This window comes from Cryptomeria japonica, chromosome 4 (genome assembly GCF_030272615.1).
Source record: "Cryptomeria japonica chromosome 4, Sugi_1.0, whole genome shotgun sequence".
In the NCBI taxonomy this organism is placed as follows: Eukaryota; Viridiplantae; Streptophyta; class Pinopsida; order Cupressales; family Cupressaceae; genus Cryptomeria; species Cryptomeria japonica.
The window spans coordinates 329659321-329685180 of record NC_081408.1 but is presented as its reverse complement, the minus strand read 5'-3'; the positions used below and the strand labels follow the sequence as shown (position 1 = coordinate 329685180).

Genomic DNA, 25860 nt, shown 5'->3' with positions numbered 1-25860 from the left:
ATATTAGTGCTTTGTGTTTTTGTAGAGTTAATATTTTGATCATTTGTTCAGGTATGCCACAGCCAAGCATGGGATTCAAAAATTATCACAAGCGCTTGGTGGGTGCATCCTCACCAAGTGAGTAAGACGGCACCAACAGGAGAGTATCTTACTGTCGGAAGTTTTATGATTAGGGGAAGGAAAAATTTTCTTCCACCTCATCCTCTTATCATGGGTTTCGGTATCTTATTTCGGCTAGATGAGAGTTCATTAGGATCACATTTAAATGAACGCCGTGTAAGAATTGAGAATGAAGATCTGGAATCTGTAAGGGACAGGGAAGAAATCCATGAAACTTCAGCAGGGCGACACTCTGACATGTCAGACAATGAACTTGCTTCCGAAGGAGATGGTAGTATGGATGAGGATTCAAATACAGGTTCAAAGTTATCAGAAAATATAGATAGTGCTGATAATCTAGCAAATTCTGCTGGAAATGGTGAGGCTAATGGAATTTCGGGTATGTCAACAAGTGCAGAAGGAAATGAAATAGTAGGAGCCTTAGCTATAGATCAGCAAGATAATAAATTTTCCACTGCAGACTACAACGAAGTCTCTTTCAATGACAATGAAGAAAATGAAATCTATCAGAATTCATCGAAACTTGATGAGCTAATGGACAAAGCACTAGCACTTGGATCTATTAAGATGTCAGGCAAAGAACAGTTCAATAAATATGGGCTTGAAACTGACCAAACAGTTGCAGAAGCAGAGAATATTCATGAAGTCAATCATTCAAATAAATCCACACAGAGAGAAAAGCCCTATTTGTCAAAGGCAGAACGAAGAAAACTAAAGAAAGGAACACAGATTAATTCTTCAAATAGAGAAGACCAAGAACTGTATGAAGAAACTTTAGAGAGTGAAGAGTTAGGTAGTCAACATGGACAAGTTGAAGGGGACACTAGTGATGAAAAGCAGGACATGACGGTACCATCTGGAAAGGTAGGTCGTGGTCGAAAGGGAAAATTAAAAAAGATCAAGCAAAAGTATGCTGAACAAGATGAAGAAGAAAGACAACTTCGTATGGCATTGCTAGCTGTAAGTAAATTATTAATCAAATATTAATTTTTACATTAACTGCAATAGTTTTTATGAATGAAATATACCTGGTCATGCCTTTCTTTTGCTCTCTTCAAGCTGACTTGTATTTGCTGTTAGTCTGCAGGAAAAAGTTCCAAAGAGAAAGGAGAAGCAAAAAAAGATAAAGAAGTTACACTGACGACAAAAGGAGTTGAAAGAACTGCTGGTATGACATCTTAAGTGCTAGCTGTAGTAGATGGAATATTTCCCGTCTACATGACTCAAATGTTTCAGGTGGCAGTATCATAAATAAAATGTTCAGAGATAATAAGCTAGAGTCTATAGGGTTCTGGTTAAAAACGATGTATATCCACATTCATGGGTTTGGCTATGAAAAGATGCCGTAGACTGGTCTAGTCATTTTTATGAGCCTTGTCTCTTTGCTGTCTAATCTGATAGAGTTGAACGCCACCAGAATGTCATCTTGTCCTGATTTGGTTTATCAACTCATGTTGTCGTTGAAGCAGTTTATATATGCATGTATAACTAGAAAATATAGAAACTAGCAAAACAAAAATTTATATAATCATTATATATTAAGAAGTCGTCGATGGAAGTAAATATAAAAATGAGGACTTACTAGGTCAGAGCATCAATTACAGACCTTTTGCCCAAATCGCAAGTTTAGGTAGAGATACCAGAAAAAAGGTATTATTTGGATGAAATACTCTTAGTGTGCCAGGATCGCTGCACCTGAACCCGCAGTTAGCAATAACAGGCAAGAAAATAATTATCGTTATGAAAAACTAGCTGCTTAGGATCTTCATGTCCAGTATCTTATTGGTATTCTAATTTTTAGCTATATTATGGAAGGAAATGAATGTCAACATATGGAAATATTATATTGTTTTGGAACAATTCAGTAAATATCCTAGAAAGGAAACTAGGAAATTACAATACTTGTAGTCTTTGCATGCAATGGAAAGATCCTAGTGCTTGTGTTTCTCTTGTTCATCAAACTTATGAATGGCATAAAATTTGTGGAGAATGACTATGATATTGAGGAATTCAATAATGCACTTTTAGCTTTTTTCAAGACCTGCAAAATCTTGTTAAATTGAGTAAATAGTTTTTACTGACATTGCTCATAAATCAGTTATGTTTGTTGTATATGTACAGTGCATTTGGCAGGCCCAGAGATTGCCCTAGCCACCTGGTGCCCATTTTAGTAGTTTCTTTTTCTTTTACTATGGTTTTTTTTTTTTAACTCATTCATCCTTTAAAAGCATCATATATGTCCCCAGTGCATTCTGGAGAACTTTTTCTTCAATGTGATGAAAACATTCTAGTAAACAAGAATATGTTTTGTAACAAGGATTAGGATCATCACGTGAATACAATATTGCTAACTGTACATATTTGAAGGATCCTATAAGTTGATATATAATGTACTTAAAGGTGACATTTATTCTTTCTTAAAAAAACCATTATTTTGGTAGTGATAGGAGTTGGATTGATAGGATGTTGCTGTCTATCTCTATGATCAGGAGGGAAGAATCTGTTTCAGATAAATAAACAGTTTAGTTATTTACTGAACATCTTTAGAGTCATACTCCAAGCACACTGGGTGCTTCGACTTCTGGAGTATTATCCAAAAATGGACAATACTTTATTTTCTTTGTAGCATCTCTCAAAGAGTCAATACTATACGTCATTATGATTTTGGAGATTTTATGCTGTTATTATTTCCTTAGTTGTATTAAGATGCAGTTATCAAGTTGTGTCATGTTTATCATTTAAAAGTAATAACTGGAACCATATTTTGTCTCATAAATATGTTGAACATAGTGTACATTTATGGTGTGTATTCATCCTTTTTTGGTTTCACAGCTCTTCTTGAGACTGTCCTTGTTGAGTAGCAAATTTTATCTTTAAATCTATACAAATTTATAACACAGCATATCAAGCACATTGAGCCCATTCAAGGACTGCATAATTTCTAAGAAACTAGAGCTTAAGAGAAATGGGAAACCTTTCATAGAGGAGGTTAACTTATTGTTTATGTCTTCCCTTGAGGGCTCAACTTTTAAAAAAATTGTTTCTGAGGGTAACATGCAATTAGTTTTCTCTATGCTGCTAAATTACTCGGTCTTGGGCTTATATTTGCTATGCAATTGTGATTTTTAGATTGAATTCTATTTGAGACCTTTCAATACCATTGAATGCTACTTATAAAACTCAAATGGTTATGTTCATGAGATTGAAAGATATTATGTCATGCTTTTACTGCAGTGAAGAGGATATTACAATTTCTACACCATTCTAGAGTTAAATAGCAAGTGTACTGGAATTTAGGCGTTGCTGTTATATTTAGTAAGAAGTATTACTCTTTTTAAAAACTACCTTCCTATATACATGGCTGTTAACCGTGTGATCATAGGTTTAAGCCCTATGGTTTTTTAATATATCTCAAAGTCCTAAAAAAAGTACATCAAAATGACATTCAAGTGATATAGAAATGTAATGAGCTTAATCAATTCCTATAAGGATTGCGGGGAAGCTTTATTTATTTCTCAAGTTTTAAAGTTGAATGTTTGTATTGGGCATAGTTCATAAACTCAAACTTGTAGGATACCTCGGCAAGCCCAAAATTTTTGACTCGGCAAAAATTGGCAAAAACATGGCAACTTAAACAATACTAAAATTTCTTAAAAGAACACAATTATTTTACAAAATTCACTTCCAAATTGTATTAAATGAGTTTAAAAAACCACAAGTGTTTTCTCTTAAATTTGATTCTTAAATACATATAGATTACAAAATCGCATCATCATGCGAAGTTGGATAGTGGAACCAGATACAATAGCTAGTTGCTAATTGATAACTATTATGAATTTGTGATGATAATCTTTGAAAATCATCATCTAGGCAAGTGAAAAATTACAAGTTTTCACAATTTCCTCTTCCCCAACCTATTGAAAAATTGGGGGATAGAGGGTCTAGTCCTTTAACTTTATTGTGGCTCCCTACTTGGTCTAGAAGATTGTGCTTGTGGCTCCACCCTGCTGCTAGATGACAATTAAAAATGAAATGGTAATTGAATCAATGAATTTGATAAAAACTTGATTTTTTTTTATATCTTGAGATAACCCAACAACTCAGTCTAGCGACCCAACCACACCTTCCCTTGGCCTTACTTTTTACTGAGTTTTGGGGTATAGAGGGGATGAGTTTAGACAAGAATACCTTGGTGGACGACTGAGTGGGCTCAAACAACCCAGCCGCCAAGTAAACCCAATCGGCGAGAGTTGAACCTTGGACCTACATGGGAAGAACCCGAAGCCTTGGCACAACCTTACCAACCATTTGAGCTATGGGCCAAAGCCCAAAAATCTTGATAATATTGTTGCTAATGGAGCTTGATTATCTTCCTGAGTTAGAGGTTTTATTTCAGCTGTGTTTGTATCCTAGGTCTTGATGGGGATGTGTGGGGGGCCTTTCCCCCCACTTATTGCCTTGTAAAATAGAATAATGATTTTCTATTGTGTGAGAGCATTGTGTAACAAGTTTAGACAAATAGAATCAATTCAATTCAATCATTTAACATGCTAAAAATTAGAAATTATTTACAAATTTAAATGCTTTAAAAAGAAAATAAAAATGGAACTAAGCTGTTGTAGATCCAAAATTTTGGGAATTTCTTCTACAAATTGCCTAAAAGATCTTTCCAATATGCTATAAAAATCGTGCTTGCTGCTGTGTGTTCAATGGAGGGGCAAATGTAGAGTTTTAAAGGCAAAAACTATGAGAAAAAATGTGTTTTAGCTTGCATTGGCATGTTTTTCCCTGTGTGGGTGAGTTAGGTCATCTTGTGACCTAATCGCACATCACCCCATTCCAAATGGGGACCCTCTACTTTTTAGGTCCTCTTGGTCTTTTGGTTTTGGTTCTGGTTCTTTGGGTCTTGTCGCAGCAGTATCTTTGATCTCCCTAGTCTGCAAGTGTTTTGGTGGAATTTGATCAAGTTTGCAAGTCGTTTGAGTGAATTTGGCTAAGTTTGGAACTTGTTTTGCTTACTTAAGGGTTTTTCCCTTCAGACTTAGATTTAGGGTCTTTTCCTTAGGGTTTTGGAAAAACTGAACATTGCATTGGAATTAGGACCCTTCAAGGAACCTACCAGTGAAATTTGAGCAAATTTTGAGAAACTTTCTATTTTTAGAAAGTTCCTATTTTTTTAGGGATTTCATTGTGATGCAGCCACAACCGGTAAAACCCTCAAAAGAGAATTAACCGGCTTATGCAACAAGAGTAACACAACGAAAGCAACAAGAAAACATAACAAGATCACAAAAATAGATCATTTTATTGTCTTAGAACCTCCAGTAACCAACTGGTTATCAACATACAATCATCAGAGAACATCCGGTAGTTAATTGGTTACATGTAGGCTACAAGCCAGATACAATCCAACCGGGACTCTCGAAATCAACCAGATCACTAAAACCAAATCTCAATCCTTATTCTTATTTCTACTTCCTCCGTCCGACAAATGATTTCATAGTACCATATATATACCCTCTGGAACATATTTGGGTCGGCCTCAAAAGATTACATTTATCAATGCAAGAAAATGAAACGTGTAACTAGGTCGGCCCCATGAATGAAAGAATTCCTTTCGGAAAATAACAACCAAGAAGTGCGGAACAGCAGGAAGGTCGGCCACATGCCAAAGAACATCGGACAAGACCCAAAATAGATACACACGCCAAGAACCGCTCCGGTAATGAAGGAAAGTTAACTAGTAAGCATAAGAACTATCCCGAAACCCAGAAACAATCAATCGGGAGCGATAAATAGCCTGAAAAGAATCCAAATGGATTGAAAATATGGAATTAAGCACATGAACTAGCCTGAAAATCAAAAATAGGATATGCAATGAAAAACAAACAACTACCGGTACCTACCGGTAAGAACACAAAAAACTGCACACTGAACTGAACAAGAACTAAACTGAAAGGAAATATTTTTGGTCGATGCAAGATTGCTCGAAGACTGGGGATGCTCCTATAACAAACACCCCAGGTAGAAAGAGATGTTCAATGAGAGGCAACTCATGAACATCTAAAAGGATTCGGGATAAAGATCCTATGCTCATTTCTAATCCAAACATCTTCCTTATCTGCAAACCTCTTATTTAGCTCCTCCGAGATCTCAACCGACTTTTCTCACTCGACTCTCTTTCTTTCTCTTCCTTTGCTTCAGATCTAGACATTGTCTCTGCTTACTGCTCTCTTTCTTTTGCAACTCTGGTTTGTTTTTGCCACAAGATTTCATTCGGTTTGTCACCATAAGCTTTCTGTCATCTGGTTCTATCTGTCCATCAGGTTTATTTATCAGATCCTTCTGCAAACTCATGCCACCTTCCGGTATAACTTCTACCATTGGTTTCTTAGTACTACAACTTTTCTCAAGACTCAGATTCTTCACCTCCTTCTCTTTCTCCTTCAAAGAAGTCAATGTGAACTTCTGCCCATCTTTCTCAATAGTGATTAGGTTTCTTCTACAGTCATAAATAGCTCCTCTATCAAACTACCAAGGTCTTCCCAACAAGACATGACAAGCACTCATAGATACAACATCACACAAGACCTCATCCCTAAAAGGCCCAATATTAAAATTCACCAAACACTGTGCCTTTACTTCTGTCTTTTGATCATCTTGTAACCAACTTACCTTGTAAGGACAAGGATGCTCAAGCCTCTTCAACCCAAGCTTCATTACCATCTCTTCAGATACCAAATTATCAGTACTTCCAGTATCCACAATAAACTTGCAACACTTACCACCTGATTTGTACACAGTCTGTAAAAGACTCTTTCTCTGAGTAGATCCTGTATCCTCACTGCTCTGCTCCATCATGACTCTTCTGAACATAAAGGATTCTCCTTGCTCCGGTATACAGTCAGTTCCAGTAACTTCACCTTCCGGTTCCTCATTTGCCACACAACTTCTTGCCATTCCCTGCTCATATTCATAGAATCTATGTTCGGTTTCTCCACACTTGAAACATTTGTCAGGAAATTCTCTATCGGTACTACCACTACCTTTTCTCCGTGTTTTTTGTTCCAGTTCTTTACTCCACTTAGGTTTTGATTCTTCCTCAACATTCTGCTTCTCTGTACTCATCTGCCCCTTGAATCTCTCCTTCCCTCTAGGGTTATTCGACTATCTTCTTCTCACCTTCTCCTCAGCCTTCAAAGCATACTAGTAAGCTTCTTCACCTGTGGAAACCCTCAACATGCTCATCTCATCTTGAATGTTAAATGCAAGTCCATTTATGTACCTTGCCACCTTTTCTCTGTCCATCTCTTTATGTCCAGATCTAATCATCACCTTGTATGATTCCTTGATGTACTCTTTCACAGTCATGTTTCTTTGTTTCAGGTTCTGCAACTTCTTGAACAATTCCAACTCATAGTCTCTTGGTATGAAGTTGGCCTTCAATCTTGCAACCATCTGTCTCCACCGAGTGATCTTCACTTCACCATTCTCCACTTTGTCTTTCGGCAATTCTTTCCACCATAAGGCAACATGTCCTTTTAACTTAGTCTGTGCCAACTGAACTCTCTGCGCGTTCTTGACATCCTCAAACTCAAAGTAATCCTCCAACTCTCCGTTCCAATCAATCAGATCCTCCGGGTTCAATGTTCCAGAAAAGTTTGAAACTTCCACTTTATGAACTTTACTCGCTTGCGCCACTGCTCTCAAGAATCTTTCCTCTCTTTTGTCTTCCGGTCCTTTAGCTTCTTCCGCTTCAAGCTCTTCACCGACTTCTTCATACTTATCCTCAGATTCAGGGTTCCTCTGCAAACCAGTCAATGCTTTCCGGATTTCGTTCCTCACTTCATTCTTGAATTCCTCCATCATCTGCTCTACCCTCTGGGGGTTTGTCCTTCTAGGCGGCATCTCCTCTTCCGTTCCGGTGAACTACCTCAACTCGGCGATCTGACTACCGATTTCAATTGCCTCTCCTCGACAATCTATCGAACACACGTGCAACCTGCCTCCAATCGATGAATTGTCCACCCAAAGGAATGCCTGAAGGTTCGCAAACAACTCTTCCACCAACCAGTTCATAACCAGCTTTGATACCAATTGATGCAGCCATAACCAGTAAAACCCTCAAAAGAGAATTAACTGGCTTATGCAGCAAGAGTAAGACAACGAAACCAACAAGATCACAGAAATAGATCATTTTATTGTCTTAGAACCTCCGGTAACCAACCGGTTATCAACATACAATCATTATAGAACATCCGGTAGTTAACTGGTTACATGCAGGATACAAGCCAGATACAATCCAATGGGACTCTCAGAATCAACCAAATCATGCAAACCAAATCTCAATCCTTATTCTTGTTTCTACTTCCTCTGTCCTACAAATGATTACATAGTACCATATATATACCCTCTGGAACATATCCGGGTCGGCCTCAAAAGATTACATTTACCAATGCAGGAAAATGAAACATGTAACTAGGTTGGCCCCATGAATGAAAGAATTCCTTTTGGAAAATAACAACCAAGAATTGCAGATCAGCAGGAAGGTCGGCCGCACGCTAAAGAACATTGGACAAGACCCAAAATAGATCCACACGCCAAGAATCGCTCCGGTAATGAAGGAAAGTTAACCGGTAAGCACAAGAGTTGTCCTGGAACCTAGAAACAATCAACTGGGAGCGATAACTAGCCGAAAAAGAATCCAAATGGACTGAAATTTTGCAATTAAGCACATGAACCAGCCTGGAAACCAAAAATAGGATCTGCAATGAAAAGCAAACAACTACCGGTGCCTATCGGTAAGAACACAGAAAAATGCACACTGAATTGAATAAGAACTAAACTGAAAGGAAATATTTTTGGTTGATGCAAGATTGCTCAAAGACCGGGGATGCTCCTGCATCACATTGCCTCCCAAATTGTCTTTATTTTGCCAAAAATCAAACTTACTATTTTTAGCAATTTTTTTTTTTAGTAAGTTTCTATTTTTAGTGTCATCTTGCCCTGATTTGCCCTAATATCAACGTTTTGAGGTACTTACTTTTTATAGTGTCATCTTGCTCTGATTTGCCATAATATTGACGTTTTGAAGTACTTACTATTTTTAGTAATTCTATTTTTGGCAGAGGTCTCGACATTGAAGACTGAACATTCCCGAATATTTGTTTGAATCCGGAAAGTCGAAAAAGCAGGGTGTTGATCGAAAAATGACTGTGTGGAATTCTTTCCTGAAATGGAAAAAGCATTGAAAAACTTTCAAGGCAAAGAAAATCACTTCAATCTTGAAATGGCATTCCAATCCGTAAATGAGAAAAAATGGCCAAGTTTGCCAAAGTCCAAGGAAATCCTTACCTTAGCAATGAATGGATTCCAAAGATAGCATGGGTGCCAAAATGAGGTCATGGAGGAAATTTCCTCCATGATTAAATTCCTTCACCTAAGTCATTCAGCGCCCAAGCATGGGTCATGAGCACCAAAATGGGGTCATGGAGGAGTTTTTCTCCATGACCAAAATTCCTACATCATGCCATCACAACACCCAAGTTGAAGAGGGAGAAATCCAGTAGGAAGGAGCTGGACATAGTAAAGAAATGAATGTTCCTAACAAGTCCAAAGCAAGAAAGAGGAAAGATGGCCAATTGGAAGTCCAGTCAAAAGTTCAGCTGGAAGAGCCTTAGCAGAAAAGGCCAAGGGTGGAATAGGCACAATCGCCAGCCAATTTCTCTAGTGTGCAGGAAGTGAAGATGTTTGAGCAAGAAGTCAACCTCAGGATAATATTTTTGATAAGATGCCAGCACAAGATATGCTCAGCACCAGTGCTTCTCATAGACCAGTTTAACCAGCAGCTCAAAGGCAAGAAGTTCCTCCACATCCAGAAGAACAAGACCAGGATGGTTTCATTGAAACCATTCTCGAAGACATGGAGGAAGTTTCACAGGAGCAAGCGCACATGGAAGTTCAGGATCAACCATCTGTCGCTCCTGATTTGCTCGGGGAAAAAATGAGAAGAGAGTCGGAAGAAGTAGATCCAACACATTAATTGGAAAGACTTCTAAGCAGGATGGATAAACCAGCTGAAAAGAAGGCAACCCAGAAATTTTCTAAAATCACACGTGATGAATCGAAATCCAGGACGCTGCACTTGGCTGAGCCTATAGTAGACAAAGACAGAAATGAGATCACGCCTGATGAATATGCAGTCATGGAAGTCGATTTGGAGCGTGCATCCACGACACATGTAGTCGAAGATTTTGAAGAATCTTCCTTGGCCATGAAGGAGAAAATGGAAAAGATGAAAGCAAGAGCTTGAAGAGCGAAAATCAAGCCTTGTGTGAGTATGTGCAGAGTTTTAGACATCGACTCAGGGAAGAAGATCCATTCTTTGTACTTCCCTCTCTTCCTAAGGAATCTGTTGATGGTGTTGAAGATGTCAAGAAGAGAGCTCAATGCTCAAAGGAATGGGTGGAAGGTGTCTTCACTTTAGCAGGAGGATTCATTGAGAACTTGGCTCGCCTTCACTCCAAAATTCTTGCAATCCTAAACAGGCTGGAAGTTAGGGATAGTTCATGGGAGGATGGGCACATTTACCAAGACTTAACTATTCTGTGACTCAAAGCTCTAATGAAAATTCCTAGGCAGACATTGATTGACGGGAAAGTTGTCCAGGAGAACGATGTTTATGATTTCCCGTGGTGGTTTTATGCCATTTGCATCGGAAAGGAATATTTTGAAAGGTTCAACAGGGAGTCTACTTCTTTAAGAGACTCAGTGAGGAAAGTACAAGGATAAATCATTAAGGCAATTGAGGCACTATTTTCCAGAAGGGTGACTGCAGAAGAGTTGACGATGGACTTCCTTAGGGACAGATTACATGAGTATTTCTTTGTGGAATCATTTTCCAGCACACATCTGGAAAATGTTTCCTTATTCTCTAGCACAATTCGAAGGACTCAGGAATTGGTGGCAGATTGGGAGAAGTTTTTCTCCAAGTGTGAAGAAGAATTGCCTTGATGGAATTCCAGATGGAAAGCATGCCAAGTGTCTTCGTAGGAGAATTGGAGGTCGTCGTCACCAGGTTTATTGCATATGTCATTAATGAGCAAGATAATGGTCATCCATTTCTGGACAAGAATCTTTTGACTGCATGACATGGTGGCACATTCATGACAGGAATATTTGACCAAATGGTGGCAGAATGCATGGCAGCCGTCATAATTAATAAGGTAGTGGAGCATCTTTTTGCATGTAGCCATTGCATTTGGGAGATGATGGAGCATTTATGGCATTATGGCTGATATTTTTGCATGGAGGAATGTTTATGACATATTGGGTGAATTTGATGGATAGTGGTGCATTTAATTCACAGTGGACACCATTTTTGGCAAGCAGGAATTTATTGTAAATGGTTATGATGGGCATTTAATGTTTATTCCCACCTTGTTGCATCATGTGTGTGGAATCTTTTGGGTCAGACCCTAATTAGGGTTTGCATGTAATCAAGGCTTGAGGCCTATATAAATGGGTGATCCACTCATTTGTAAAGGGATGAGAGATTGTCTAAGATTGTTGCGATAAGCTATTGAAGCAATAAACTGTAATACATTGTTCTTTTGATGGTGTATGCTTGTCTTGTTTTGTAGCTTCATGGTCTTGCTTTCCTCACTTAGAGTAGATTTATTTCAAAGCATTTAGATGAATGGGATTGATGATATTGTTTAGAGTGAAATCTTTTGCTCATACCTTTTGTTGCTAGCTGATTGTTATCAACAATGTAAGGCTGGTTTGAGCCATTCTATGTAAAAGTTTAACTTCGATCATCGGATAAACATTGTTCTTTGATGGTGTTCATTGGTGTTATGAAAATCCCTTGCACAACCTTTGAAGATTGCATTGCCTTTGTGTAGTTGTACGAAGTTGGTGAAGCAAAGTGTGGTTGATTTCACTTAAGCAATCATTGTCTCCTTTGTTCTTAGATTTTAGCATAGCTTTTCTAAACCCTTTCTCATTTACTTTCAACATTTTCAAATAAAAAATCCTAAAAAGATCTTCTCATTGACAAAATCATTTGTGATCAAATTCCTTATAAAATTGTTTAATCTTCTTTAAGTGTATGTAACTCCCCTTGGATTACCAGCACATAACATCAAGCCAACTGAGTCACATCCATTGCATAACCGGAACTTTGGAGTCAATCGTTTGAACTTATTTGCAATCTTAGCATACAATTGAACTTTGATCAAGAGAGAGTAAAGTGACCATTGGAAATCTTTATTCTGTGTTGGTGTGTGTGGTCACAAAACGCACATCAATAGGGCGGACTTGCAAAAAATCCCTATGGATTTTCATCTGAAACATGTCCTTGGAGAGTTGTGAGTTAAACCTGTAACTACTCGCACAGTTTAAAAACCTGTGAGTGTTCAGCAACTTGGCAAGTGCGCCGGGTTTGTGAACTATTGTATTATTGGGTATTGCATGTTGGAGAAACTAGTCATCCCATATGTATGAGGATTGAGGAATATGGTGCTGACATAAAAACTGATCATATTGGTGAATCCATGTTATTTTAGATACCATATTCACTTTGAAGATAGGAAAGTGTTAGTATTGGAGGGCAACTGTTTTAAAATATCTCTAAGAGAGGCTGTTGAATTACTAAGCACTTTATTAAGCTAAATAGAGATGGGGGTGGGTTAAGCATCCTATGATTAACTTAGTTAGAAAGACCCATAAGTTGTAACTTATTTTACTTTCAAAATTTTTAAAAATCATTTATTTAATGTCTAAATTGAATGCAACATGTCCAACAGGTTGTGGTTAAGTTGTAGGGCCACTTGGTTCTCATGCTGGAGACCAAGAATCAAGTCTCCCCTAGGACATATTAGCATTGGTAGGTGTGGTGGAATGGTATCTCCACTTCAGTTGTAATGTGCCATAATCTTGCAGGTGATGCAAGAAAATTGGAGTAGTACAGTGAAGTGGGAAGAAGGATTTGGCCTACTTCACTGCACCACTTCAATTTTGCCATAGGAGATGGAGATGAAAGTAGATCTACTAGGAGAGTTGGAGGCAAGGTTAAATATTTTGTGTGGTATCTCCATGGGTTAAATTTTAAATCTAGTAGTACTTCCATTGGGAGAGCATTAGAAAGAGCTGAATCCCTGCATATGTAAGGTGTGAGGGCCTCTGTCACCAACCCTCCCTAAATAATCTAAAAAAATTGAATACAACATTTATTTTTGTCTTTCCCTTCTTATAGGTGTTCTTTTTTGCAACACACAAACGATATATAGAAAGGTTATTATCTGTAAGCTTTGCTTTACTTTGCTACACTTTGATGTTGGATCATAAGTGGGATCTGAAATGTCAATACAAATTCTTGTACTCAGGGTTTTCCAAAATCTTTTGCTCAATTTCATGGACTATGAAAACCAAATGTTTCTTATTGGACTCTATATTGGTTACTGATAACTCTCTATATAACATGTTGCTTTCTTTTTGTTTACGGTTGATAGGTGAGCCTGATTTTGCAAAGATTTGCTATAAATGCAAGACGTCAGGTCATGTTGCCCGAGATTGCCCAGGATTTATTGAGGAAGCTAATGAACCTGTCATGAGCTCCAGCCAGCACAATAATAATATAATGTCCAAGGTTGATCCAGAAGCAAATACAGGAAGGAAGACACTAACTGAGAGTGAAAGAGAAATCTTTGAGGAGGATGATATTCACGAGTTAGCTGAAGATGAAAAAGAAAAGTCGACTGAGCTGGATACATTAACTGGAAATCCTCTACCAAATGACATTTTGCTTTATGCCGTGCCTGTTTGTGCACCGTACAATGTCTTGCAATCATACAAGTACCATGTTAAGTTAACTCCAGGAACAGCAAAAAAGGGAAAAGGTAATATTTTTTTCTTTCTGGAATTTCATGCTCCTTAGTATATTAGAAATACCTGTTAAAAAAGTGAATTTGATATGTTATTAGAAAGAAATTCAAGTAACCTCCAGATTGATTTCTTGTCCTGTTGCATATAGTTCATATTAGAATATGTAATGGTAGTGGATTAATATTTCTAAAATTTTATTTCAGCCCTTGTAGGAGCCACTTCTGATCATAATTTTTAATATGATTATCATTGTGCTTTCCATGTCCCAAAAAACTTAGGATGGTTTCTTTTTGCAATGGCTTTGGCCATTTGACTTCAGTAAAAATTGGCATAATCAGATGTCAATTACTGCAAAATCACAGAAAGTTAAATGCACATTAATAGACAAGACACAAAATGAAGGTGTGAAACCATTGTTACATTTAGAAACATTTGGAGGTTTTGATAAATATGCATGACAGAGTCCGTATATTTGACTTATTATGCATTAAACATTAGTTTTCACTCAGAGTGTATAATGAATTACATTGGATTAAATGTTCATTGGTTTTGTCTATTTTGGATTTCATTTCTTATTAAGAATTTTCTGCAAAACTGTAGAAAATTATTGTGTTTTACAGGGCTGTGTCCCTCTCCAAATCCTGACGTTTTCAGTATGGGGACATCCCTGGGACGTGGGAACCTGAAGAGGATGTTGTTTTCCTTCATACACCAGAATGTAATTGTTGACAATTTCCCTAATATACTATCTAGGGAGCAAGCTTGTAAATGATATCTCACCTGTTGCTTAGAGATAATTTATCGACATTAATTATACATTTAGTAGTTGGCTACATACGTAGAAACATGAAAATTAATACTTAAGTCTATGACAATCACATAGCTTAACAGCCTTGTAAAATAAGGATGGAATGATCATCATTATTCTAAGGGTATCAACTTAATCTTTTGGCTTATTAAATAGTTCTTTTGATCTCTCCTCTTGTTTCTTGCTGTCTTTTGTTCTTGTCTGGTTTTCTGCTGATGGTAGGCTACCTGTTTTCTGGTTTTATGCTTTTGGCAGTGTGATGTAAATTGGGTTTCGGGTCCCTTTAAAACCTGTTTGATCCTTAATCAAAAACTTAATTGTTTGGCTTAAAATTGAGTGTATGTCATACATAGATAACTTACGTATTGTAAGTGAAATGTGTTGTTTCATCTTTCAAATTGACAATATTTTAGGATTGATTATTCATATTTCAAATAAAGTCTGCACAATACTATGTGAAACATATCATGATCAAGCTAGTTGGTATTTATTTAAAACCTAAATCTAGTTTTTTGTAGAATACTTCATGAACTTTTGAAAATGAAAAAGCACATTAAAAAAGGTAATATGTCATGGATTTAATTATTCCTGCTCCAAGAATAAAAGTATATGATTATTTTATTACTATGTTGGTGATCCTAGTCATAGGACATCTATCATAGATTATTTTCTCGAAACAAATGGTGTGAATGCTATCCCATGAATGGACTAATACTTAAACGAGCTATCTTCTATGGATCCTTAATCAAAGGAATGAATATAAAAGTAGCTCCTGAAGTATATGTGTGACTTATAAAATTAGTGGAAGAGTTTCTCATCTAGGTACTAGTTAAAGTACCACCTTATTATATAATAATTAGAGCTAATTTCACTCTTACCAAAGACTCCTATTTCCAAGAAAAAACAGAGAAGAGAACATTGAAGATCATTGACACTTCATTCAAGGGAAAGTACTCCATTATAATATTTCTCTCCAATGCTGCTCAATATATTATCATGAGAATCTAAATAAAAAAGATACAAATTCTAAAAAAACTTGCTCTGCAATGTCGTTACCTTTTAATGGCGGAAAGGGAGGGCACGCAGAGGATGTGCGAATAGACTTCACTAAAGAATTGAAGGAGGACTTGGCTTTTTGGGAGGATTATGCAGTTATAGCCAAAATAAGAGGACTGAACTGGCCAAGAAAGGAAATAAGAAACTGGGTTGAATGCAATTGGGGGAAAAAAACTGTAACCAAATTCATCGCAAAAGGCTTTTTCGTAGTTCTGTTTGAAGAGAAGGAGGAGAGAAACAGAGCCCTCACAGACAGAAACTGGTTCATCAAATCGCATGCTGTTTACATTCAACCATGGACTCCTCATTTTGATCCCGTCCCTTTGGCAGTTTATTCCGAGCCGGTTTGGATTCGCTTATATAACCTCCCGATAGAATATTGGAGTGAGGAACTATGGGAAAAAATTGGTAGAACTTTGGGTACATTGCTGGAAACAGACTATGGCAATGAAGAAGATACATGTAAATGTGCCCTGTTAAGAATAGCAGCAATCAAAAGAATTCCCGAGCATATTACTTTGATATCGGATCATGGGGAATGGTCTCAAAAAGTGGAGATTGATAAAGAAATACCAAGATGCCCTAGATGTGGTAGTAAACTCCATGGAAAACAAGATTGTAAGATGTTTGTCAGAAAGGCCAATAAAACATTTAGAAAACCAGTACAGATTTGGAGGAAAATATCAGATGAAAAAAAGAAAACGATTGAATATCAAGATAAGATTCAATTTGCGGAAGATGAACAGTTTCTTGAGAAAGAAAGAACAGAAACGGTTACTTCGTAGAAGGAAACCGTTGGTGGTCCGGAAAACAGGATGGAAATCATGGAGGAGGCAACATTGGAAGATGGAGAGATTAATCAGAAGGATTTCAATGTTGGAACTAGTGTAGGAAATTTTAAGGGAAGTAGTATGAATACAGAGGAGGTCCTCCGAGATTCAAATACAATTTTGAAAGGGTTGTCAGATATTGAATTCGAATACGAAAGGGGCTCAAAAGATGAAATATATCAAATTGATGAATTGGAGAATATTGATCCTAGAAGCATCAGTCAATCGGCTAATGTATTGTTTGGGAAGACAAAAGGAGTAAGGGGCAAAAGAAGCAACAAACAGAAGAGAGAGGATAGAGCCAAAGAGAAGGGTATAATCGGTGTGTTGGATTACATAAAGAAAACCAAGGGAGGAGAAATCTCCCTTGGTAATCAATGAAAATAACAACATGGAATGTCAGGGGTCTATCGGCCCTTGACAAAAAACACTTGGTCAAGAGGGCTTTCCAAAGAGTTTCAGGAGATATCATTATGTTGCAAGAGACCAAGCTTAATGAAGAAAAAGCCTCCTTTTTCAAATCTTTGAGTAGGACATGGGTTGGTGTTTATCAAGAGGCGAAAAGTTCCATGGGAGGTTTGGCAGTTCTATGGAATCCAGATAAAGTGGTAGTAGACTTGATCAATAAGCAAGAAAATTGGATGCACTGTAAAGTTAGAATATTGCAGGAAGATTTGGAATTCTCCCTACTCAATGTTTATGGACCGGCAAAGACAGAGGAAAAGAAAAGGGTTTGGAAAGAAATCACAGATTAGATCAAAATGGTTGAGTCGGAGAAAGCAATTGTGGCGGGAGACTTCAATTCTATACTCAACAATGATGAAAAATTTGGAGGTTTAAGAATGAATGCCCGAGTGATGGAAGATTTCAGAGATTTTGTAGTAGACAATAACCTTTTTGATGTTGTCCCTAAATCTGGAAAATTTACATGGACCAATAGGAGGGCAAATTTTTGCAGAATCTCCGAGAGATTGGACAGAATATTTGTTGGTTCATTTTGGTTAAGAGGCAAGTTTGATTTGGAATCAATTATCCAGCCCATAACTCTTTCGGACCACTACCCGGTTCAGTTAAATTGCACAATACCATTGATGAAAGTGAAAGGCAATTTTATGTTTTTGAGCATGTGGTGGAGAGATCCAAGTTTCGAAGTAAACATTGAAAAGTGGTGGAAAGAATGCTCAAATATTAAAGGCATGTCAAGTTTTTGTTTTGTCCAAAAGTCGAAATACCTCAAAAACAAAATCAAAACATGGAATGTGGCATCCTTCAAGAACATTTTTGCTGAAAAAATTAGGGTAGAAGAGGAACTAAATAGGATCAATAACTTGGTGATCGAGAAGGGGATGACGAATGAAGAATTCCATGTTGAGAATTCCCTGAAAGCGGAACTGGCAGAAATTCTCCTAAGAGAAGAAATGTTTTGGCGAGACAAATCCAGAGAATTATGGATAGATGCTGGGGACTCAAATTCTAAATTTTTTCATGCCTCTTTTAAAGCAAAAAGGAATAAAAATAGAATTAATCAGTTGAAAGATATCTCGGGTAAAATGGTTGGTAGAACTGAAGAGTTGGAGAACATAGCAGTCAAATATTTTGAAGACATCTTGGGAACTTCGGGAGGGGAGAGAAATGAAACAGTTGATTATCTTTTGGACATAATTGACAAACAGATTTTGGAGGAAGATAACGCTGCTCTTTTGGCCCCAATTTCAAAAGATGAAGTTAAAAAGGCAACATTTGAGCTGCATTCGCACAAAGCTCCGGGACCAGACGGGATGACAATGGAGGTGTATCAGAGGTGCTGGAAATTTATGGGAGAGGATATTTGGAAGGTGGTGGAGGAATTTAGAAGGAAAGGCAAATTTGTTAGAGAAATAAATAATACTCTTATAGCCTTGATCCCAAAAAAGCAAAATTGCTTGAGTATTGCAGATTACAGGCCAATATCTCTGTGTAATTCTATATACAAAATTATATCCAAAGTCCTGGTTAATAGATTGAAGATGGTCTTGGACAAGGTAGTATCTCCAGAACAACATGGTTTTACTCCTGGGAGAGAAATTGCTGATAGCATAATCACTGTTGCTGAAACTTTGCACTCGATGAAAAGGAGTAAGACTTAGGGGATGGTGGTTAAGCTAGATGCTAGTAAGGCATACGATCGGGTAAATTGGCTTTTCCTCTTTTCAGTTCTTGAAAGATTTGGATTTGATTCTAATTGGATAAATTGTATAAAACATTGTGTCTCGTTAGTATCATACTCCATCATTGTAAATGGATCTATAGTAGGTTTTTTTCAAGCTTCTAAAGGTATTAGACAAGGTGATCCTTTGTCTCCTTTTTTGTTTGTATTAATGGCTGAGATTTTGGGTAGAAATATGAAGAATCTAGTAAAAATGAGATTTTGGAAAGGTGCAATCATTCACAATAGTATTGATCCTATCTCCCACTCCCAATTTGCTGACGATACAATTCTATTTGGGGAAGCCACTGAGAAGGAAGCAATGGTAATTAAGAAGCCTCTGAATGACTACGAAAAAGGTTCGGGACAGAGTATGAACCAGGAGAAATCAATGATATATTTCCTCAATACTAACGTGAGAATGCAATGTAAAATTGGGGAAATCATGGGTTATCCACAGGGCAATTTTCCTCTGAAGTACTTAGGGGTTCAGCTAGATCCGGGTAGACATCAGAACAGAATGTGGGAGGATGTGATCAATAAATGTCAAGTAAAGGCCTCTTCTTGGAAGAACAAGTGGTTATCTCAGGCAGGTAGAATTCAGATGATTAAATCTGTTCTTTCAGCGATTCCCATTTATCAAATGTCATATTTTAGGCTATCATTTAAACAGCCAAAGAGTTAGACAATCTGTTCAAAAAGTTTTTGTGGGAAGGATCACAGGAGAAGAGGAAAATTCCTCTCATCAATTGGGATACAACTTGCTTAATAAAATTGGAGGGAGGAGCGGGTCTTAGAAAAATGGATTTGCACAATCTAGCTCTTGGGGCTAAATTAGCATGGAAAATGTATGCTCAACCTCATAAATCCTGGTGTAAGATTATGGCTGCTAAGTATCTGGATTCAACCGAAGCAGAAAGGATTTTTACAGTGGCTAACTCAATTAAGGGCTCTCCAATTTGGAAACATATTTGGGAAAGTAGAAGTATATTAACAGAGCATCTGACATGGAAAATAGGTAATGGTGGAAAGCCTAAATTTTGGAGAGACTCATGGAATGGTGACATTTCTTTAGCTGAAGAAATAGACGACATGGTATGGATTAATGAAGTGGAAGCAGTGGTAGGTTCTTATGTGGCGGATTATATTTTGGAAGGGCAGAAGGAATCAGAGTGGATTAAATGGAAATCAGTTGGAGAATGGAATTTGGAGAAGAATGCGCAGTTAAAGGACATTCTAAATAGAAAAAAAAAAAATCATCTTTCTCAACGAAATGGACTAGTTACTATGGAGTGCCTCTAAAACTGGAAAATATAAGGTCAATTTGGGATACGAGATCCTTAGAAGTAGAATACGGAATGTGGAATGGCCTTTGGAGTTGTGTTGGCATAAATTGGTATTGCCCAAGGCAGGGGCATTCCTATGGACAGCTTTGCACGGTCGCATCCTAATAGGGGACAGGTTGAGAACTATTGGAATTGCTGGTCTGAGCGTATGCCTCCTATGCAAGGAAAATGAAGAGACAGCGGACCATCTATTATTTTGGTGCTCGTATTCTAAAAAAGTTTGGGATTGGCTATTGGGCAATTTGCAGCTTGGGTCGGTGAGAAATCTAACATTAAAAAGTTTTTTATTAACATGGTCGTCCAGTATCAATAAATCAAAATGGAGCATTTTGTGGGTGGTGAGTCCAGCGCTGCTTGTTTGGCATATATGGAAGGAAAGAAACAGAAGAGTATTTAATGAGGAAGCTCTGTCTTATGATACGCTAATCCCTAAAATAAAAGGAGTCATAGAAGAAGTCATCAATGTGAAAGTAGTGGGTAGAAAGTATAGTTCGTATTCTTCTTGGGACAAAGAGATGGAAAGACACTGGAACTTAACGAAAATTAGTGGATACAAGCTAATGGATAAGAAGAAGAACAGAGCCAATATAGTCTGGACACCTCCAATATCAGGAAACTTAAAGATTAATTTTGAGGGAGCTAGCCGAGGTAATCCGGGTAAATCTGGGTACGGTGGCATTATAAGGAACGAAATTGGCAACTTTGTTGGGGCAAGTTACGGCCCATTGGGTATCAATACAAACAACATGGCAGAAATGGCGGGGTTGTTAGCTGGGTTGGAATGGTGTGTGGCCCGTGGCATTCAAGATGTAGAAGTTGAGGGAGATTCGCAAATTATTCTGAATGGGATTTCAAAATAGAAATTTGAAAATTGGAAATTGGAGGCGGTACACCCCAAAATCCAAAGAATATGCGAAAGTTTAAACAAGTTCACCCTTAAACACATCTACTGAGAGGGCAACTCGGCAGTGGATTGGCTGGCTAACAGTGGTATCGACTGTGATGGCCCAACATAGTTGACAGAAAAGGAGGAGCTACCGGACGGATTGGTAGAGATCCTTGCTGCAGACAAAATCAGATTTCCTAAATCTGGAATCGGATGACAGAGATTTTCTGAGGCAAGCAGGGTGCATCGAGGATAAGCGTTAAGGACTCAATAATGCCGCGATAGCACATAGAATTCGAGGCTTGTCACATTTGAGAACATTTCTCAATGAAAGCTAACAGAGACTAAATGCAGAGACATGTGAGAAAAGATACTGTTCGGGTACCAATAATAGACGAAAATTGAAACTGAGGGCTCTAAGAAGCGATTGATGGTTGGGTCACATGGCTCCCGAATTGCTCAGTTAGTTCAAAAAAGGAACACTCCGAAAAAGATTTGATATCAGAGAGAAAGATTTTAGCAGGTTTCGGACAAAGATTGAAATTGCCAATTCATTCTCCATCTTTTTAAGGCGAATGTGAAGGACTTTTTGCCAAGTGGTTATTTGGGTGAGGTCTCAGGGGAGATTAGTAGGTTTAGCGCTGAACATGGCTTTTTTTGGAAGGATCAGTTGTGTTAACTGTGAAAATGTATTGATCGCACAGTTAAGAAACTTGTTCAATACCGAAGAGTATGTTTATGATTCCATTAGGGGGCTTGTGGGCATTACCTTAAATTTCGACAGACACTGGTGTGATGCTCTGGTGTTGGAAGCCGTCCTCCTTCCTTTGTGTTGTGCGAATCGCACACCCATCCCCGTCTTGGACAGGGACCCCCCAGTTTGTGCCTTTCTGTCTTGATCCTGAAATTTGGCTAAGTCTGGAATGTCCTGATCCTGAAATTTGGCTGTCTGAAAACTGAGGAAACCTCAAAAAACTAGAATTTGCAATATGACTCCTGGAGGTCTAAAACCACTCTCAAACATCCTGAAAGTATATATGGAATATAACTTAAAGTATAAGACTTATACTTAAATGTTATATTCCATAAAATGATCCTTCGGAAAGATCTTGACAAACTTGCCCAAGTGCCCAAGCTCGCGCTTCTTGAAGAAAACGTTTAAAAACGCTTGAAATGCCCAATTTCGGACCCTGGGGCTAAAATGTGAAAAAGTTCAAAAGTTGTGAAAATGCTCCAGAGGTCCGAATTTCACTTAAGTTGTCCAATTTCGGACCCTGGGCCAAAAAGTGAAAAAGTTGACAAAACTGGCAGGAGGTCCGAAAAAGTGAAATGTTGCAAAAGTGGGTTTAGGTCCGAATTTCACTTAAACGCCCAATTTCGGACCCTGGCTCCAAAATTTGAAAGTTTGTTATAAATTTGCAAAAAGACCCCAGAGGTTCGAAAATCACTTAAAATCCCCAATTTCAGACCATGGGGCAAAAAGTTGAAAAAGTAAAAAACTTGCCAAAAGGTGGTTTAGGTCCGAAAATATTCCCAGTTCGCCCAAAATGCTTGAAAACTCCGAAATTCCAAAAACGCCTAAGGATCTGAAATTCGTCGAATTTGCAAAAATAGCCATATGGTCCGAAGTTTTTTTCGATTTTCAAAAACGCCTTCAAACCTTCGAAATTTGCAAACATGTTTATAGATCCGAAGTTTTACAAAGGGCATTTAGGTCCGAAATTTCTACAGGTTACAAAAAACGCGTTTAGCTCCGAAATTTATAAAAATGCTGAATGGTCCGAAATTCTGGGCAAATTCCAAGAATGCCTTATGGTCCGAAATTCTGGGCAAATCGCCAAAACCCCTCCAAGGTCCGAAATTTGCCATAGTGCCCAGAATCGCGACGCATAGGGCCAAATATAAGGAATGCGAAATTGATAGATCCCCATTCATCCGAAGAACACAACGTAGAAAGTTTATTAGACAGAGCGCGAAAACGCAGAGTTCATAATTTGGAAGATGGAGACGTAAAGTTTAAAGTCTGCAAAAGTGCCCTCCATTCTCCGAAATTCACCAGAAAAGGCATGAGAGTTAGAGTTTTAAAATTTGCAGAAGCTCTTCAAACCTCCAGGGTCGCGCTATAAGAAGTTTTCAAAATGCCCAAGACTCCAAAGGTAAAACACGCAGAAGTAAATCGCCCAAACACTATCAAGACCAAGGATCAAATTTCACATTCGAACAGAAAGGAGAAGCATTTTCAAGATATATCTCACAAAGAGCTTCTCAAGCCAGACGTCGTAATTAAATTTAATATTTGTTAAATTAATTTAATGAAGTGAAATTGGTTGATTGATCGCAGGGCATCATCGAAGAACTAGGAGAAGGCCTCAAACACAAATCAAGGAAGGATCGCAATCCAAGGCCAAGCGCTGGAAGCTGGAAAAGAAAGACGCGCTGCAGGAGCACGAGAGCAACCAACCATTGGGAATCGTGCCGTTGAACAAAGATGAAGTCCACCACCGGGACCAAAGACCAAAGAACACTCTGAATGCCGCAAGTTTATGCATTCTCAAGAAAGTGCACAGCTGGATTTAAGTCCAGAAATTCAGTTTTAAAACTAAAACAGCTTTATTGTAAATTGCCTATGGGTCCCGTGTAAGATATTTTTGTGGACAACTATTCCCAACCACCAAGAAGATCGGATAGACTCAAATTAATTCCAAAATAGTTGCGGGTGGTTGAAATTGTGGTTGGTTGGATAACTGAGAATTTAATGGGCATAGGTTAAAGCTGCCAGCTTCTGGATGGCAGGTTGCAGCCCTTGGATGCAGTCCATCCTAGCCTTCGATTCATTATTGTAAAATCTATAAAAGGCAGAGGCCTTTCTTTTGTAAAGGGTTAGATGGTTAGATAGTTAGACAGTTAGATAATTGGAGATTGTTAGATAGTTAGATTTAAGAGTTAGAATAGGTTAGATCTTAGCAGTAGCATAGAGATGCTGCAGAAATTGTTGTAATAGGCAGTTGAAATCAATATATAAACATTGATTTGGTGTTTATTGTCTTGTTTTCATCCTGTTTGCATGGTTTCTTTCAGCATTTTAGATAGATCTTTCTATTTTGGGTGTGCAGGTATTTGATAGATTCAGGCTCATACCACTGAGGATATACTGATTGTGTATCCTTTTGTGTGGTTAACCTGAGCCTTCGATTGTGCTTAGTTCAATTGCAAATGTCCGTCTAAGCTGCGCCAGAATTGGGTGCTTAGCCGTGCGTCTCCAGTCTGAAAATCTTCCAAGTCCCTTTGAAGATTGCACCGTTCCTGCAAGGTTGTGAGCTATTCTGGCCAAGCAGGAATTGGTTATGTTGAATCCGTCTACCCGCATACCCGTGTTGTTAGTTTTAGATCTCCTAACCCTTTCCTTTTGCTCTTTATTACGTAATTCGAGAATCACAGCAGACTTAGCTTGTTGCAAAATCGTAAGTCCCCCTTGTGTTTCCAGCAAAGCACATCGACCACTGAGTAATCCCGTAGTCAAGACCTGACGAAAGAAACCTTGAGGTTATCCCCTTTGATCAAAACGTAGAAAATAGCATTAGGGATTTCCTTATCTCAAGAGAGGATAGGATAACCAGCTGGTTATTCTATTCTGTGTTGGCCGTATGGAGTTTGCAGCAATGCGATTTCAGACACGTCAACACTTTGGCAGACATCATTGAAACGAAGGAGCGAGTGGTCGAATTATTAGTAGGTTTCATAAAACCCTTCATAGTAGACATGGTTGCAGAAGCCATTCTGGGTTTGGAGGAAGAAGGCAGAGTTAGTATACTGAAGGTTTATTTTCAATTTGAAAATTACCTTCGTTCGGACTCAGAGGAAGAAGAAGAGAGTGAAGGTGACGACACTGAGAAAGGAGATGACATCGAGAGCAGTGAAGGAGGAGAGGAGGCCTCTGTAAACAGTGAGGAGATTCGCGATATGGCCCGCAAAGAAGTGTGGAGGGAAGAGCGGGAGAGACTGAAGACATTTGGGGATGAGGCATGGGAAATATTTAGATGCGCTGTTTTCAATGGAAACATGGAACCATTTCGTAGGATTACTGAGTCAGATGATTGGTGGCTTCCGAAGAGCTCCACCCGCAAAGCAATTGCGATTGGTGAGTATGCTGCTGTGATATATCAAGCCGTAGGGGGACAGATGTAACCCTAGGGTTGTGAAGGTCCTTTTGAGGAAATTTTTGGCTGAAGTGGAAGGAATAACATTATGTGTCTGTTATGCAAAGTATATTATATATGTATTTGGATAGATGTAGTTGGTTTTATGGTTCCATGAATGTCAAAGGCAATGTAATCTCTAAAATTTTCAAGTAATATAGGGAGCTATCCCCATAAATGATAGTACTTATCGATTAAAAATATATATATATATATATATTATCATGAGAAATATATACTATGATCAAGAAGAAATGGAATCTTAGCAATCACATATCAAACCAAATGGGTTGGAATCTTAGCAATCACATATCAAACATTTGTGCAGTACCAAATTCTCCAAATTCAAATCAATGCTTGGCCTTAGGTGATTCCATTGAGGGGGATTGTCCATGTCACTGACACCACCAAGTGGCTAAATCTTGGATGTAAGACCTAATAGGCATAACATAAGATGTCTAAGAATTATAAGTTTTTTGGACATATGGTAATTTGTTCTCTTTGTAAATCTTCCACCTGTAAAAGCATTGTATTATATAAGACCTA

At 38.0% G+C, this 25860-nt stretch overlaps 1 protein-coding gene across 1 annotated transcript in view; it reads left to right on the top strand.

Moving 5' to 3' along the window:
- LOC131063572 (uncharacterized) overlaps window positions 1-25860 on the top strand; it is a 176336-nt gene that overhangs the window by 140549 nt on the left and 9927 nt on the right. Inside the window, exons 11-13 of the mRNA XM_057997424.2 lie at window positions 52-1080; window positions 1201-1288; window positions 13635-14021. Coding sequence (XP_057853407.2) covers window positions 52-1080; window positions 1201-1288; window positions 13635-14021 — 1504 coding nt within the window. The remainder of the gene's footprint in view (window positions 1-51; window positions 1081-1200; window positions 1289-13634; window positions 14022-25860) is intronic.